This window comes from Strigops habroptila, chromosome 19, assembly GCF_004027225.2.
Source record: "Strigops habroptila isolate Jane chromosome 19, bStrHab1.2.pri, whole genome shotgun sequence".
NCBI classification, from domain to species: Eukaryota; Metazoa; Chordata; class Aves; order Psittaciformes; family Psittacidae; genus Strigops; species Strigops habroptila.
This window is the reverse complement of record NC_044295.2, coordinates 5,040,853-5,059,370: the sequence shown is the minus strand read 5'-3', so window position 1 is coordinate 5,059,370 and position 18,518 is coordinate 5,040,853. Positions and strand designations below refer to the sequence as shown.

The 18,518-nt window shown below is 46.8% G+C and overlaps 1 protein-coding gene across 11 annotated transcripts in view; it reads right to left on the bottom strand.

Annotated features, from left to right (window-relative positions):
• Positions 1–18,518, bottom strand: part of TANC2 (tetratricopeptide repeat, ankyrin repeat and coiled-coil containing 2) — a 239,415-nt gene that overhangs the window by 97,088 nt on the left and 123,809 nt on the right. For all 11 annotated transcript variants that reach the window (XM_030508833.1, XM_030508827.1, XM_030508829.1 and 8 more), the window contains 2 exons: positions 9,021–9,169; positions 3,093–3,279 (listed from right to left, as the gene is read on the bottom strand). In XM_030508833.1, coding sequence (XP_030364693.1) covers positions 3,093–3,279; positions 9,021–9,169 — 336 coding nt within the window. The remainder of the gene's footprint in view (positions 1–3,092; positions 3,280–9,020; positions 9,170–18,518) is intronic.

Here is an 18,518-nt window from a genome sequence, read left to right as displayed (position 1 = left end):
TCCATGACTCTATGATGTGGGAGGAGCAGGAGGGATCATTACTCAGGATACATAAATACCCAGGGAAATGTTTATTCTGAACCCGATCTAGTTCAAGATGTTCCTGCTCACTGCAGGCAGGGTGGACTAGATGACCTTTGAATGTCCCGTCCAAGCCAAACTATTCTATGTTTCTATTCTATGATTCTTCTACACATAAAAATGGCACAAAATCATCAGAAGTTTTGACAAGGAAATCTCCAACTGATTTACACTTTCAAGGTACCACATGAAGCTGCTTAGACCAAAAGTTACATCCTTACAGTCATCCTTGCAGAGAAAAAACACGAGCGGGGGATATGCCCACAAGAAGATCTGTATCCAATAATCAGGGAATGAACTGAAAGGGAAACCTGATCCTGGAGCCTCCAGAAACAAAGGAGCTGGTGTGTTCCTGAAAAGGAGAGCAAAGCACGAAGCGGGCTTCACTTCCTACACGTGGACAATTTGCCTGCTCTGTAGTGACAATCATCCCAGGTGACCGCTGTCACGCAGAAAGCACCTCTCAAACTTGGTGCACACCCAATTTCCATCCCAAATGGAAGGTAATGACCAAATTCTGCATCTACATCCCACAAGAAAATGGCCTCCCCTTGCTCGAACTGACCTTACGCTTGGAGAAGTGGAGCTACAGAGAAACAGCCTTAGCACAAAACCTCCCCATTTTCTTCACTCATACTTTCCAGCAGCAGAGAAGACCATTTTCCCCACAATCTGTTACAGCTGTTGAGCTTCTATCAAAGCAGGTGTTGAAAATGTTATTGTCAAAAGAAAGGGGGGAGGAGGAAACAAGGGGAGAAAGAGGCTCTTGTCTTCCTTTGAGTGTGAACATTAGGAGAGGAAAGCCTTGCTTTTTGAAAGCCTTGAGAAGTGCCTCTCCTACTCCACATGAACATTTCTTTACATGACTTTTCCATCTGGGACACATTAACATAGCCTTGGGATAAGCAACCTTCTATTATTTCCATAGTTTCCATGGGAAAATCTAAGTTCCCAACAGAAGAACCTCTAAGAGAGAATCTTCCTTGTGAGGGGCAACAAAATGTTTCAGACTTCTAAATTAATTGCTATAGAGCTACTGAAAAAGGATGGAGTAGAAAGTCTAAGCAAAAATATTCAACACTTTATCAAGTCTGGACATGAAGCTGTTGGAGCAATTCCAGAGGAGGCCCTGAGGATGCTCAGGGGCTGGAGCAGCTCCTGTACGGGGACAGGCTGAGAACATTGGGGCTGTTCAGCCTGGAGAAGAGAAGCTGCGTGGAGACCTCAGAGCAGCTTCCAGTGTCTGAAGGGGGCTACAAGGATGCTGGAGAGGGACCTTCATCAGGGACTGGAGTGATAAGATAAGGGGTGATGGGTTCCAACTTAAACAGGGGAGATTTAGGTTAGATCTAAGACAGAAGCTCTTCCCTGTGAGGGTGCTGAGGCGCTGGCACAGGGTGCCCAGAGAAGCTGTGGCTGCCCCATCCCTGGCAGTGTTCAAGGCCAGGTTGGACACAGGGGCTTGGAGAACCTGGTCTATAAAAAGGTTGCTGTGGCATACAGGAGATGAACAAAGCCCAGATTTCTTATCAGCTAAGCAAAATATTAATCACTAGCACAATTAAGACCTTCCTCAATGATCAACCTTCCTTTTCTTTCTTTAAGTACTACATAAACTGTTGGCAAAGTAAAACCTTCTTAGCTGGAGAAATGCTGAGCACGGAACATGTGGCAAGGACAACAAAGCAAGGAGCATCCTGCCTGATGTTACACAGACATCCCTTTCCTCCTGTTAGGCCTTTACAGATATGGAACAGAAATCTGTGGATGTTATTTGCTCAAGATCCTTCCCACCTGCAACCAGGAGATCATTGGAATGAAATTCACTGGAATTTGTGTTCATTTAATCCAGCTCCTGCCCGAGGCTGAGCTTAAACAGTCGTTTATGAGGCACAGAGTTACCGACAAGGTGGCAGTGGCAGTCACAGGGCACAGAAGGTGACCAGTCTTTTATATTTATGATAATATAATCCAACAGTATTTGAAATATGAACATGATGCCATCATCTATTTTCTTTCCTTTGACATGGAAGTACAACGGCTATGGACTAAATGGTCCATAACCTCCTTAAACAATTAAAAAATGTTGAAAAACTAGATGCCTCTAAGACTGCTCGAGGTAGGAGGGGATGGCAGCCCCAGGACCAGCCATGGCCTGGCCCTGAGACATCCCATCTTCCATATCTGACCAAAAAGCTCATGTCTGTCTAAATGAGCCCCTCCACACCCATGAATGGGAGATCTTATTGAGGCCTTTCAGTTCTTAAAAGGGACCCACAAGAAAGATGGGGAGAGACTTTTAGCAGCACTTGTTTCAACAGGAGGAGGGGTGATGGTTTTAAACTGAAAGAGGGAGATTCAGGCTGGATGTGAGGAAGAAATGTTTTACAATGAGGGAGGTAAAACCGTGGCACAGGTTGTCCAGAGAGGTGGTGGATGCCCCATCCCTGGAGACATTCAAGGTCAGACTGCACCTGGTTCTGGGTGATCTGATCTAGTTGAAGATGTTCCTGCTCATTGCAGGGGGGTTGGACTAGATGAGCTTTGAAGATCCCTTCCAACCCAAACTATTCTATGATTCTATGAGTGGGAATGGGCAGCAGCTGAAGGATACAGAACGAAAGTAAACTTGGTAAGAAAACACCCCAACAACCTCACTAGAATGAAAGCAAGGCAAGAATGCATTGGGAAGAAAGACTGCAAGAAGCAGAAAGGTGACGATGGGAAACATAAAGAGAAGCAGGAAGATAAAACTCTTCATCTTTCACCATTTAAACAAGTGCCACAACTTTGCATCAATCAATTGACTTCTCCATCCCAATTTTCACCAACTCCACATAGTTCTCCCTGTCCTGAATGGGAGTGCATTTCACCTTGGTCACTGCAGTGTTAAGTCGAGTAATGCAAACTCACCCCATTAGTGAACATGTGTACATCAGCTGGAATAACACTTGTAACACCGACGCGGACAGCGGCGGCCCGGTTCAGCGGAGGAGCAGGGTGACACTCACCTATGATGCCGCTGTCCCTGCTCTCCAGCGTGGAGGTGGGGCTGGTGACGGCGCCGTAGGTGCAATCCTTGGTGGTGACGCTGGTGCTGACGGGCGGGAGCGTGGAGCAGGGGCTGCTGGCGGGCGGCGAGGCCGTGCTGCTGGTCAGCGTGGAGCAGGGGCTGATGCGCTGCGTCACGGCCAAGCTCTGAAACAGGGGGAGCGGGAACATGTCACTCACCACTGCCAGCACTGGGGGGGGGGAGAGTCTTTCTGTAGCTCACGCTTGAGGATTTGCTTTGTAGGGGGAAGGTAAAAAGTGCTTTACTGCTCAAAGTGACAAGGTCTGCTGAGCCTCCCCACGGCGTGCAAAACACAGGCACCAGGCTTGTTTTCTATGTCTTGCTTTAAAGCTTCCAGCTTCCATGTTCAACAGGAAGCAGAAAAACAAGGTGGGATTTACCAAATGCCTGACTCCAGACTTTATTTTGGTCATTTTAATTGAATCCCAGCCTGGTTTGGGTTGGAAGGGACCTTAAAGCTCATCCAGTTCCAGCCCCCTGCCACGGGCAGGGACACCTTCCACTAGAGCAGGTTGCTCCAAGCCCCTGTGTCCAACCTGGCCTTGAACACTGCCAGGGATGGGGCAGCCACAGCTTCTCTGGGCACCCTGTGCCAGCGCCTCAGCACCCTCACAGGGAAGAGCTTCTGCCTTACATCCAACCTAAATCTCCCCTGTTTCAGTTTTAACCCATTACCCCTTGTCCTGTCCCTACAGGCCCTCACAGAAAGCCCCTCTCAAGGGGAATATTGAACTGAAAGTTAAAAAAAGCACAAATAAGCAAAAAATTATGACACAGTGAAGTAAATATCATGCCATTGTTTAAGTGGAGATCTTCAGGGTGGTGATGATACAGCATGATCTCACCTCTACTTACAGCAAGACACATCCTACACAGGAAATCCTACAAAGACCTCTGGGCCATTTCCATCTGCTCAGAAGCCTTTGTGGGGCTTCAATTCTTATTCTGCTCCGTAAATGTTTCCTCCATTCAAGAAAACCAACAGTGGTTTTACACCCCTGCAACAGGAAGCTCAAAATCCCTTATCTAGATAGGAGCCAGCCCTGCCCTGCCCAGACATGCTTCCCCCACCAGATAAGGTTTAAAAACACATAATATTGTTGCTCTCCAAAGGCAGAACAAAACAAAGAAATGCAGCAGCACAAAAAAGATGGTGTTTTAAAAGTTATTTTGGGAAGATCCTGTAAGATTCTGTGTGCAAGAAACCTGAAGTGTTTAGGGAGAAGCTGTGGCTGCCCCATCCCTGGCAGTGTTCAAGGCCAGGTTGGACACAGGGGCTTGGAGCAACCTGCTCTAGTGGAAGGTGTCCCTGCCTGTGGCAGGGGGTTGGAGCTGGAGGAGCTTTAATTGACAGTACACGAGGTAAACGGGGTTACTAGGGTAAGGCCAGCACAGGACCACAGAGCTGACTGAAGGACCAGAGCATCTGACACAGCAGATACAGAGATATTTAAACCCCAACTGGAGATGGTCCTGAGGAACCTGCTTTGAGCTGACCCTGCATTGAGTGGGCTGGATTAGATGATCTCCAGAGGTGCCTTCCAACCTCATCCTACACACCTAAAAATTTAACCAGCTTATATGGGGGGTCTTTCACAATGTGAAGCACTAGGACTATAATGCTATTATGGCTCCTCAGCACAAGAAAAACAAGAAGCTACTGCGGAGGGTCTAGCCGAGGCCACAAGGATGCTCAGGGGTCTGGAGCATCTTATGAGGAGAGATTGCGGGAGCTGGGCCTGGTTAGCCTAGAGAAGAGCAGACTGAGAGGGGATCCCATCAGTGCAGATCAGTAGCTCAAAGAAGTGCCAGGAGGATGGTGCCAGACTCTTTTCACTGGTGCCCAGTGACAGGACGAGGAGCAATGGCCACAAACTAAAACACAAGTTTCACCTCAACACGAGGAAGAAGTTCTTTCCGTTGAGGGCGGCAGAGCCCTGGCACAGGCTGCCCAAGGGGGTTGTGGAGTCTCCCCCTCTGGAGACATTGAAACCCACCATGGACACGTTCCTGTGTGACCTGCTCTGGGTGGCCCTGCCTTGCCAGGGGGTTGGGCTGGATGATCTCCAGAGGTCCCTTCAACCCTGATGGTTGTGTGATGTTAAGTTCTTTATAGTGATTTTTTTTTTTATGTTCTTCTTTAAACTGTTATTTTAGACAAATCCCTGCTGAAACTTCTCTCAGTACTAACAAAATAACCATCCATTGACCTTAAAACACAGAAAAACTACACTTTAAAGCAAATTTCAGGACAAGAATGGCACACTCATCTTCCCTCCAGCTGAGGGGAAACTGTTGTTTCATGAAATGCCAAAAGTGATATTCTTCCAAGTTCTTTTACTTGTAATGTTATCAATGCAGCTCCTTAAGAACAGCTACTTGCAACTGGAAATTACTGAATAACACGGGATATCACTTGGCATTGATTGACATGTTTTATTTTTGTATTGATAGAGAAAAAAGGCTCCTCTGTGCAAGTTTTAAACACAAATTGCCATTGAGAGAACATTCTGTATTCTTCCTGCTGCTGTTTCATCTGTCACATTTTCCCTAAGCTTTGAGAAATGACACTGTTCTGACACAGCCTCATTGTCCTTTCTGCTCCTCTGGCAGGCACTGCAGTTAAAAAACAGTTGCCCCCTAAAAAACGTAGAAGAAAAAGGATTTATTCTTCAGCATTTGTGATCTCTCATTAAGGAAAGCATGATTAAGAGACAGCACAATAAAACACACCATTTCAGAGCACTCCGAATTAGAGAAGATATCCTTTGACATATTCGAAGTCAGGCACCTGAATGAAAATGCAACGTGCCCATTGACAAATCGGGGTGGGCTTTATGGAAACACCTTTATTCCTTAGTTCCACGTTAGCTCCAGCATTGGCAAGATTGCAAATAATGATTTTCTTGCTTGAGGAAGTAAAGCATGGCCAGAATTCCAAGGAGCAGCCGAGCCCCAGCTTTTGATACAAAGAACGTTTTCTTTGCCCAGGCCTTGTAAATGGACACATTAAACCCTAGGAAATTGTTCTTGTGTTTAAATTCAAGTGTAAACTGTTTGTCAAAGCCTCCATCAGATTTCAATTCATCAATGATTAAGGGAAGATTTAATCTTTGCAAATCCCATGTCTCGCTGCATGAGATGATTCTGTGATTTTCAACACTACTTGAAGCAGGGTAGCTGAAGAAATTCAATTTGGGAAGGAGAGCTGGAGAGGTTTGCAGAAGATCTGCTGCAATTCAGAAGAGGCTTTATCTTGGACAGGGTTTGTGCATGGCTCCTGCCCCAGAACAGCCAGTGGTAGATGGCAAAAAGAGAAGGGCCACCAAGACTGTGGGATGGCTGGAGCTTGTTTTGAAGGAGAGAGGCTGATGGAGAGGAGTCATTCAGCCTGAAGAACAGACAGCTAAACTGCACCTAAGGATAGCTGCAGCCTTCCACTGTCCGCAGGAGGTGAGAGAAGAAACAACCATGCTCTTCTCAGATGGGCAAAGGGAAAGGACGAGATGCTACAGTCACAGGACGTGCCAAGGAAATTTTCCAGTAGGTAGAAGACAAAAATCCTTCCCAGGCAGAGCCATCAAGCCTGGCACAGGCTGCCCTGTGCTCTACCTGTGGAGATCTTCAAACCTCGCCTGGACAAGCCCTGAACAACCTGGGCCAGCTCTGAAGCCAGCCCCGCTGCCAGCAGGTGGCTGGATGAGCAGGTCTCCAGGGATCATCTCCAACCTCGAGCACCCTGTGAATCCAGGCAAGTGCTGACAGCAGGAGATGCTCACAAAGAAAGATAAAACATCAACTTGGTAATTGAGGAACCAGCTTCCCTTTATCTCCAGCAGCACATAAAGAGCATTCAAAGGCCCTGATAAAACTTTTTGATGCAAGAATTAGCACACAGCTCAAGATACCCATCTATTTTAGAGGACAACTCTCTGCTGCTTCTCTTCAGGTTTTTCTCTCTTTTTTTATTCTCCAAAGACATCTTCTGCTTTAGAAAAAAGATGGGATTTTAATTTTTGTCAAAAGGCAACAACAAAAAGAACCATTTATAGTAGAAAGCTCTGCTTGGCTTTGAAGTATTCAGTTCAAGCAGGTATGTGTTAAAGTACATTTTCTAGCGCAATGTACAGTGAAGCACACTTCAAATCCACCACGACTTCCATAAAACATTGAATGAAAGTGTTAAAAGTTAATGAATATATTAAAGGCAAAAACTTTACAAAAACACATTTCTTGGATCTCAAGTGTCCAACGCAGAAGATCAAAAACCTTTTGGTTCTGTGTGGGACCAACCCCAGGACACAGCCCTGCACCCTGCTCATGAGGAGCACCCCCTGCTTTGTGCTAGGAGCAGACCAGGCCTCGTGGAGCAACTGGACTCTGAGTTTCCTTCCCAGCGGCTCAGGTTAAGAGAAAGATTCACATGTGCCACCGGAGCCATGATGGGCATTCAGCCTGAATGTACAGAAACCACCTCCATAGAATCCCAGTCTGGTTTGGGTGGGAAAGGACCTTAAAGCTCCTCCAGTTCCAACCTCTGCCACGGGCAGGGACACCTTCCACTAGAGCAGGTTGCTCCAAGCCCCTGTGTCCAACCTGGCCTTGAACACTGCCAGGGATGGGGCAGCCACAGCTTCTCTGGGAAAAGTCTGTGCCAGCGCCTCAGCACCCTCACAGGGAAGAGCTTCTGCCTCAGAGCTCATCTCAATCTCCCCTCTGGCAGGTTAAAGCCATTCCCCTTGGCCTGTCCCTACAGGCCCTTGTCCAAAGCCCCTCTCCAGGTTTCCTGGAGCCCCTTTAGGCCCTGGAGCTGCTCTAAGGTCTCCCCTTCAGGAGCCTTCTCTTCTCCAGGCTGCCCCAGCCCAGCTCTCTCAGCCTGGCTCCAGAGCAGAGCTGCTCCAGCCCTCACAGCATCTTTGTAGATCCCTCTGGACCCGCTCCAACAGCTCCATGTCATTCCTGTGCTGAGAAGTCTACTTGGCTGCAACTTTTCATTAATTTTTATTTTTTTTTAAGGAATTCAGGACCCGAAGTCAGGTCCTATGAATCACGCACATGTTAAATATCTAAGTGGCTTGTGCAGACTCATGGGATGACTCTGTTAAAAGGAGAGAGCATTAGAAGTAGGCTTCTGAGTTTCATGCTCTTCTGCTACATACTGGACTACCCATGTCAATTCAATAGAAGGGAAAAACTATCTCCTCGTTTCATTCTCATCTCACCAGCACTGTTGGGAGTGGGCAGTATCCAGGCTTGAGGAGAAGGAGGAGGAAACTCAGCCAGTTCCCACAAAATCTATGTTGTAGGCCTGAGCTTCCTGCTATCTGGCTTTTCAGCCAGCCAGAGGGGATGTAACAAGCTTGATCACAATAAAGATTTTATGATTTGCTTTCTGTCTCTGTTCCCAAGCATGAAATCACCTTGTTCAGCAAACATGAGCAGAAAGTGTGACTATCTGTAAAATCAGGCTATTACTCCTTCCCTTTCCTCCCTGGGGGAACTGTGAGCGTTTATGTAACGTTGCTGAAGTGTTCTTGAAGCATTCTATATAAGACGCCATGGAAGTACAGATTATTTTGGTCACTATAATCTGATTAGAGATGCTACCCACTCCTACAGCATTTGCAAAAACAGAAAAACAACAGAAGCTGTTTCACACGGCAGCAGCTGATCCCGCACCACGTTCTGCTGCGCTCTCACGATGATTCACCGTTGGACAAAGAGATAGAACCTTTTACCCCCTCACAATTAGTTCATGGGTATGAGACACTCAGCTGGCACACAACTGGAACAAAACCCCTCTTCCACATGCTGTGTTCGGCTCACAAACCGTGCTGTAGAGGAACAGGGATCAGAGGGCTCGTACCTGGTTCTCATCCTGCACCTCCATGCTGTACTGGGGCCCTGACTGAACCTCCGTGACTTTCTCTCCGAGGAGGAAGCCCAGGCGAGTCATGAGTGTATTTGCTGCCTCATCTACGGATGGAGGGGGTCCCAGCTCCTGCTCAGTGTCACCTAAACAGGAAGAAAAACAGGTTCAGTCATGAATTGTTTATCTTGGCGGCTTCTCAGTGTTTTTACCAACAAAACACTGCTAAATTCTTGTGCTGCAACATCAGTATCCTGGTTTCCACAGAATCATTGAATCATAGCATGGTTTGGGTTGGAATGGACATTAGAACTCACCCAGTCCCAACCCCCTGCCACGGGCAGGGACACCTTCCACTGGAGCAGGTTGCTCCAAGCCCCTGTGTCCAACCTGGCCTTGAACACTGCCAGGGATGGGGCAGCCACAGCTTCTCTGGGAAAAGTCTGTGCCAGCGCCTCAGCACCCTCACAGGGAAGAGCTTCTGCCTCAGAGCTCATCTCAGTCTCCCCTCTGGCAGGTTAAAGCCATTCCCCTTGGCCTGTCCCTACAGGCCCTTGTCCAAAGCCCCTCTCCAGCTTTCCTGGAGCCCCTTTAGGCACTGGAGCTGCTCTAAGGTCTCCCCTTCAGGAGCCTTCTCTTCTTTTTCAGGTAATTTATGCCATTCAAGGCTGTTTTAACACTATGGTCTGGTCATTAATTTTAGGTTATGCTGTGTTCCAGCTGTCAATACATGCTTTTTCTAACATTAGCTGTTATTTCTCCTTTCATCGCCTGCTATATTCCCAGCACCTCCCATGCAAGCAAACCCAGCCCATTGCTTTCCTCACACCAGAGGTACCAGAGCCACTAGGGAACGTGATTTCCTGGGCCTCTCCTCTCTCCTCTCTCCTGCAGAAACTACCTCCAAGTTACTCGCAGAGAAACCAAGGCTACACGTGCCATTCTGAACACACTCCATGGGCTGCAGAGCAGCCAATGTGCACTATGAAGGTGTTAACAGCAAGGACCAGGACAGCAAACCCATGTGCACATCTTCAGTGTTTCCAACACACTCCCTTTACCTGGAAAGCACCACTCTCCAGACACCAAACTGCCTTGTGCAGTCACGCCATGGCCATGATACAAAGCCAAGTCCACCTCCCATCTCCTCATCAAGTCTACAGAAGAGGTCAAACATTCCAGATCCCTTTTCCTCACTTTTTTCAGCCATCTGCAGGAAGAGCAGCCAGTAATGCGCACTGGGAAAAGGCCAGGGATATTTATTGGCATCATTTTAACTTTGTAACAGAAATCTGTGGGGGTGTTTGACTTGCAGCATCACAAAAGGTAAGTTGGGTTCTGAACATGAAGTTCTTCCCTGCTCCCACCAGCAGCAGTTTGAAGCCTGAAGGTCAAGTTTTCTCCACGTTACACTGAAGCAATACTGCGTTTAGAGCAGTTGTAGGAGACTAATTAGGATTTGCAATTAGTCTACAGTTAATTATTCATCTGATAATGTGCAATCTGGAAAAGAGCCCATCTCCATTTCCCAGCTCCCGCCTGGTTTGGGGTGCTCCAACACTCAGCCTCAAGCTACAGTAAAAAGATAGTGCTTTAAGTATTGCTTTTTGGCAGCTGAAAACCACAAGTCACAGAACCTGGGATATGTACAAGAACTTCCAGAAATTCCCACTTAAGTCTATAATGTTCACCTCAAGGAAGCTTAAAGCAATTTTCCAGTGTCTCACCTGCATTAGTGCAAATTTAAAACCCTGGAGCATCTCACATGCAGCCATGTCTGCATGCATAAGCACCATTAACTCTGGGACATGAGCATCTGGAGAAGTCCTTACCCAGTGACTTCACTGTTATGAAAATGGATTATACAGTATGATAATAGAAGCTGTCTTTCAATTATTGAATCCCTATTGTACTGCTTCAAACACTGCTGACGTGAATACCATAGATTAAGAGAGAGACAAATTTAGATGGATGGCCCAATTTTCTCAGCTGCTGACCACCCACATTCAATCTGTGGGCATTTACTATCTCTGGGAGTCAAATCCAGAACATACATTTATGTAAAGTGAAAATTACCCAGACTTTGACTTCCAGGGTTAGTTTTTTCCCTTAAAAATGTAGACTTTCAAGAGTTTATCCTAGAGATCTGCATCAAGGATATGGCTCCGTTCAGAATTAGTAGAAGTTCCTTATGCCTTCTCCATCCTGCTTTCATGATATTAACAATACCCGAACCACACTGACTTCTACACCTTGGCAGAAAGGAAAAGCTGGATCTATCCCCACATTGCCCACTCTGGGGAGGATTCATTGGGAATGTGCCTGGACTATGCTGGCGCGGCTTCCTTGGGCTCAGCGTTCAGAACCACTCCCAAATCAACCAGAACTTGCTCCTTGGAGGCTGGGTGTAATCTCATCCTGAAACCTCCCCTTTTAATCCTACTCCTCGAACATGCCCCACAGGCACAAAGCTCTTGCACTTGTAAAATAAAGAAAATTATGAGCTTATCGCAGGTCACTGAGTAAGAACATAGAAGATAGAGAGGCTTACAATTGCCTCCTTTGATAACTGCCCTAATTCACCTGCGAGATGCTGCTCACTGCACAAGGGATCAACAGCAGCAACTGAAGCACCTGAGCTCCGAGAGCATCCGAGTTCATGTAGAACCATCAATTCCTTTATTATACTGTGGCTTTCAAAGTACAGATAACTTTGAACTTCAGCAAAGCACTATTGTACTGGATTAGGCCCTCTTGGTTTTAGGTCTTTAAAATAAGTGCAGGCATTTAATTGAGTGTCAAAGAAGAGCAAGAACAGCCTGTGAATAGGTATTATGGGAAGAAGCTGTAACTTGCCTTTCGAGGTTGACAGTAAGCTCTAATACTCCAAGTTCAATGGAAGGGCATTACCGGGTTTCTTCTCCCTTGCCATGTGTGCTATCCAGTTGAGGCAACAGCCAAGTGTTACACACACGTCAGCACGCTTTGTTCCCCCAATCCCACCAGGGAAATTGGAGTCGCAGTTGATAACAGAACTGACCTGAGGTATTTTTAGGTATTCTGACAGTATCACAGCTCAAACACACCTACTACAGCCACCTCAAGTGAGTGACCTCCAGTACACCAACAGACCCCAACAAACTGCCCAGCCACACACACGCAAACCTGAAGTCAATCAGTAGACCCAGAGATCCCAGCAGGTTCTGGGTCTGGAGCTGCTGCATTTGCTACATGAGCTCACGCACTTCTGCATCAACATTGGGGATTACTAAAAAGTGTATCAAAATGTGCCAGGAATTTTAAATAAGAATAAAAAACCCACTTAACCCCCTGACTCATTGCATGCGCGTGAGTATTTCAAGGAGTTCTAGACATAGGGTAACTTTATGTGCCTTCATGTTCAGCTGAAGGGTCATGTTTTTACATATACACACAGGGAAAGGCGTTTTGGAAGCGGCGTACATGAACCAGACCTACCTACCACCTCCTGGGTCTCCTGCTTGGTCCCCAGCGGCCATCAGACCACCTAACATGTACGTTCACGCCAGCTGACATCTTCAGTTAGCTGGTTCAGTCGTTTATGTCTTGTTTAGTTTTCACAGAATCACAGATCCATGGAATCCCAGGGTGGGAGGGACCTCAAGGATCATCTGGCCCAACCTTTCTAGGCAAACCATGACCTAGACTAGATGGCCCAGCACCCTGTCCAGCCCCATCTTAAAGGTGTCCAGTGCCGGGGAATCCACCACTTCCCTGGAGAGATTATTCCAGTGGCTGGTTCTCACTGGGAGAAGTTTTCCTCTCGTTTCCAGTCAGAACCCACCCATCACCCCTCGTCTGTTCCATGTGACTCCTTGAACAAAGAGAGTCTTCATCTTCTTCACAGCCACCCTTTAAATACTGGAACATTTAAAGTGAGAGGTCTTTAATGCTAAGCACTGTCGCAGTGTTCCATGGAAGGAACACCAGACCTACCGTGGTGTGACCCAGCCTGTCTGGCACAGATGGGATTCTCTAACTGAGCCCGGACACATCTCATCTACATTGGCTTTATCCAGAGATGAAGTTACTTCTGATCACACACCAGTGTGTGCACTGATCCCTGCGTGATAAATACTTACTAAAAGTTACTTCCAAAGAATCTAACAGAGAAACTTTTCCCTCCTTGGAATTTGTTGTGTTGAATTTCCAGGCAAGTACTCCAAACCTGAGTCAGCATTTCAGTGCTGAAGTCAGAGTCAAAAGCAAAAGAGATTTACTAGATGTTTGCCACTACTCCAAGGACTCGAACATCACAGATGCACAAACACAGTGCACTGAATTACTTAATAACATAAATAAGAAGCCATGACCGCTCCAAGATAGATTAGTCTCAACAGTTGTAGCCTGGTTGGAAGGAGAGGAAATCTGTCCAATAGTTGCAGGGATTCTTCTTTATGTTTTCATCAGAAAAATGTAAGCAACCAGCCTCCCTTTGCACTGCGAAGCCAAATGAACTCAACAACAAGCCATTGAGATTCCTCTGTGGTGAGCTATACATGAATCAGAGATATCTTCTAAAAAGTGAAAGAAAGAGACTGATATTCAAGAAACTGCATGAAAGGTGTAACTGAATTTTAGGTAGGGTTCCCTAAAAGCTACACTAGAAAATACTCCTTGCTTTTAATCCTTAAAGTTGAGAAGAGACAGGTAACTGCAGCATTGTATGAAAAGCTCCTGCAGAGATGAGAAGCAGTTTGTCCTTTTAGATTAAGCTACTGCACGTGTTCAGGCTCCCCGGCATGTTTATCTCCTGGAGCAGGGGAATCATGGATCATGGAATGGTTTGGGTTGGAAGGGACCTTAAAGATCATCCAGTTCCACCCCCTGCCATGGGCAGGGATTTTTTTGTAGGCCCCCTTTAAAAATTCCACTTTAGCTTCTATATGCAAAGGTCAGAGCAGGATCACCACTGCAGGGTGGTGATCCAGGCCTTGTGACAGATCTGAAACCCTCACTAGCACAATCCTGCCGGTATCTGTCCGTGCCACCCTGCTCTCTCAGAGCAGCAAGAAAGCCTGGGATGTCTCTCTAGCTCTTTTCATGCGTTTTCCATTCACAGGTTATTTTCCCAGCTCTGGAGGATGAGTGGTTCCTGCAGCCCATCGATACCATCCACAAGAGTTGTTATCGATGAGACTGCGCCCGAGGCTGAACGTGCACATCATCCCCTCCCCATGCTCCCAGCCTGGCTGACCCACAAACTGAGTCGTGCTCCCGTGAGGTCTGCTCCCAGCTCAGTGCTCCCTGTCTGCTCTACCAGCACTGGTCATAGAATTACAGAGTGGCCTGGGCTGGGTGCTGGGAGCAGGCAGAATGCTGCTGAATGGAGAGGAATGACCAGAAGCAAAGATCACAGAATCATGGAATGGTTTGGGTTGGAAGAGACCTTAAAGCTCCCCCAGCTCCAACCCCCTGCCACGGGCAGGGACACCTTCCACTCGAGCAGGTTGCTCCAAGCCCCTGTGTCCAACCTGGCCTTGAACACTGCCAGGGATGGGGCAGCCACAGCTTCTCTGGGCACCCTGTGCCAGCGCCTCAGCACCCTCACAGGGAAGAGCTTCTGCCTCAGAGCTCATCTCAGCAGCCTTCCAGTATCTGAAGGGGTCTACAAGGATGCTGGGGAGGGACTCTTCATTAGGGACTGGAGCGACAGGACAAGGGGTGATGGGTTTAAACTTAAACAGGGGAAGTTCAGGTTAGATCTAAGGCAGAAGCTCTTCCCTGTGAGGGTGCTGAGGCGCTGGCACAGGGTGCCCAGAGAAGCTGTGGCTGCCCCATCCCTGGCAGTGTTCAAGGCCAGGTTGGACACAGGGGCTTGGAGCAACCTGCTCTGGTGGAAGGTGTCCCTGCCCGTGGCAGGGGAGTTGGAACTGGATGATCTTAAGGTCCTTTCCAAGCTTAACTATTCTATGATTCTATGATTCTAACTGCAAAAATGCAAATCAGACACATTAGAACCCAAGCTTGCCTAATCCTTAAATACCTCTAATCCTTCCTCCCTTCCAAAAATTCAACCCACTTTAAATACGTCAGAAGTACTGCAATTCACCCTTGAATTTACCAGATTTAGGCCCTTTAGGAGCAATTGGCCCAGAGAAGCTGTGGCTGCCCCATCCCTGGCAGTGTTCAAGGCCAGGTTGGACACAGGGGCTTGGAGCAACCTGCTCTAGTGGAAGGTGTCCCTGCCCGTGGCCAGGGATTGGAACTGGAGGAGCTTTAAGGTCCCTTCAACCCAAACCAGGCTGGGATTCTATGATTCTATGAATTTTACAGATCCTGGCAGCTCGCTCCCATGTCTTACCTCCAGAAACCCTTTGTATTTCTGAAGGAGTAAACTCTTAACATCTCAGTTAATGCCATATGCAGTAGGATGGAGTTCATAAATGCTCATTAATGTGCACAGCATTTCCTTGAAAACCAAACATATCATTTTATAAGCACAGTTATAAGGTTTGCTCTTTTCAAGAAGCCTTCAAAACCTGCAATGTTTTGGAACAATATCATTCTAAAATACCATTTCTGTTCCATCCGTTCAGTCCCTGTAATGAAATGTGCCACCTATTCCAGCTGTCACTGCTTCCAAGCCAATGACATTTCTGTATGATTTAGTTTGTAATTCTCTGACTTGTTTGATAGCTCCCATCATCTCATCTTGCAGATAAACGGTGCAGGGTATTGCCCCTGTGAGACACTAACGGCGCGTCTACTCCAGAGAGTAAGTTCGATTTCATGGTTCCACTTCTACTTCTCAAACATCTGAAATGAGTTTCAGCGAGTGTCTAACAAGAACAACTGGGGAAGGTTCACTTCGAGGCACCCATCACAGAATTAGCCTGAATGTAAAACTGATTTACCTTATAAAAAACTCAAAACATCTTAAATTAGCAAAGAAAAAACACCAGAACAGTCCTGTGTGAAGAGTGAGAACCTCTGGAGCACCAGAACGCAATGAACTAAATGATGCCACTGATGATTTTGATCTTCAATTACAGAACTGCAGAGTTTTCTCTAACAACTTCCCTCTCTCCATGTGACCTGACTCTGTCCCGTTATTATGTACATGTGATTGGAATCCTCCTGGATACACTCGAGCTCTATTTGGACCATTTCTGCACGTCCCCTCATCTCAGAATTAAGGGAAGATTTTTTTTCATTAGTCTTGATTATATCAAGAAGATGTTTTTAAAAATTCAACCCCATACACATTGCTTTAAAGGTCTATTTTTGCTCTTCAGATACTCAGTTGTTCAGGGAGAGCAATGGAAGATGGCCCCATCGACTTCAAATCACACCACAGGCACACGGCAAAGGAAATACATTCTCTTGTTATATCGGTACCAAAGCCCTCCAGCTCACCAAAACCCCAACGCAGCTCTGGAGGTGTTCAAACCACGCTGCCTCCACCATGCCCTGTGTAGCTCTGATTGCTTCAGTGCCTGTTGCTGCTCCAGTCACTTCTGTAAGAAACTGCAAAATTCCCCATCATTAATTGCACAAAGTCAGTCTCTTGCCTACGTTCCATGGACAAAGCCATCCTCCTCTGCTCTCCATGTAAATGACGAGTGAGTGTTTCCTCACTCGTCCTGCCCACTGCCTTTGCTGGGATGTCCTTTAATATTCCCTGAAGTAGATTGTCAGAAAGACAGTTATTTTTTCATCAGAAACCATACCAAGCCAGAGGGAGGCAGTAAATGTCATTTCAGCCCTATCATCAAACCTAACACAATGCATTTCATGTTCTAGAATTAAAAATATCCTCTGCATGCACATCTGCGGATGGACTTTCCTGGATTTCAGCTCCCATTTAAGTACTAAAGCAAAGGGAATGGGGGACATGAGAGAACACCCAGTGCACTATCATAAATCCGAGCCTGGGAATGTGGGATACTTCCTAAAAGCAGGATTACATCACCTGATCATAACCATGAGTCTGTGTTCCCAGCTCTGAGCACAAAACCCCCCTTCAAACCCTGACCAAGCAAAGGCCAGGACTCTTCAATAAAGCTGTTTGGGATTTATTGTTTAGCTCTTTGAAGTGACCTTTTCTTCCAGCCAGGTTGGAGGATGGGATCTTACACTGATTGATGCAGAGGGGTTTTTTAGCATGATTCACAATCAAAAAAGCACAAATACTCCCTTCAAATGCTGTTAGTTTGCTAAAATCTTACAAAATACAAAATACTTAAGGAGTATTTTCATTTCAGCAATTTCATTTCGAAACCTCTCACACTGCCTCCCCTCAGTATTTTCCACATCATAAACCTGGTTCGCATCTCACACAACACATCATGACCGATAAGAACAGGGAAGAAAACAAGAGCCATAGCTGACTCCTCTCTGCCATCAGGCACTTTTAAGACCAAGTTATATATATCTATGTGTGTGTTTGTGTGTGTGTAGTATTTCATCATTGTATAAAATCAATTTAGGATACTCATTTCCATCCTCAGCAGCTGCAACAGTGGCAGAGGCTGCTGAGAAGCCTTTTTTCATCCACTCCAATGCAGAAACCAGCCACAAATTACAGCATTTTCATTTACTGGGGAGAAAAAGATGCAGAAGGGGATTTTTGCAAGTACCTTTTCTTCTCCCAGGATAGCTCTGCCAGGTCAAAACACAACTGGCATTTAATAGGACACAGCTTCAGAAAAGCAAATAATGACACTTTACTGTAGCCTTTGACCACTATTAAATGGGAGGTCATGGGGTTTATAACTGAGCAAGAGACAAGAGCAGCATAAAGGCCTTGTCTTTACAAGATCTGATGTAACAGCACATTCCCAGAATAAATTTTATTAATAGCAAATCAGACTAAATTATGTCCTTCACTTATACAACACTGACAGCAACCTCTAAAACCTACTAGCACTGTATCAGAAAACCCCAGACTGGTTTGTGTTGGAAGGGACCTTAAAGCTTATCCAGCCCCAACCCCCTGGCACGGGCAGGGACACCTTCCACTAGAGCAGGTTGCTCCAAGCCCCTGTGTCCAACCTGGCCTTGAACACTGCCAGGGATGGGGCAGCCACAGCTTCTCTGGGCACCCTGTGCCAGCGCCTCAGCACCCTCACAGGGAACAGATGCCAGGAAGAGACAGGAATGCGGAAGGAAGCCAGGGAACACCACGGTGCCCAACACGCTTCTCCAGGGATGCTCTGCTGGCAGCCGGCAGCGAAGAGCAGCACGAGTGACCTGCTCCACACGCAGCGGGACAACACTTCCCTGCAGGGATGGGGGTTCCCCATGGGAACACAGAGCAGAGCCAGTGGGGATCCGACTCAGAGAAAACAGAGACAGCACATCGGGGAGTCTGAGAGGGAGGATGCTGCAGTCTCAGACCAAATACAACCATTCTGCACCCTGCAGTAAATTACAGGAGGAATCTGAGGACAGGGTGGTACAAGGAACGCTTCCCAACTGGCAGCAGGCCAAGGTTTCCATGTTTGGATTCAA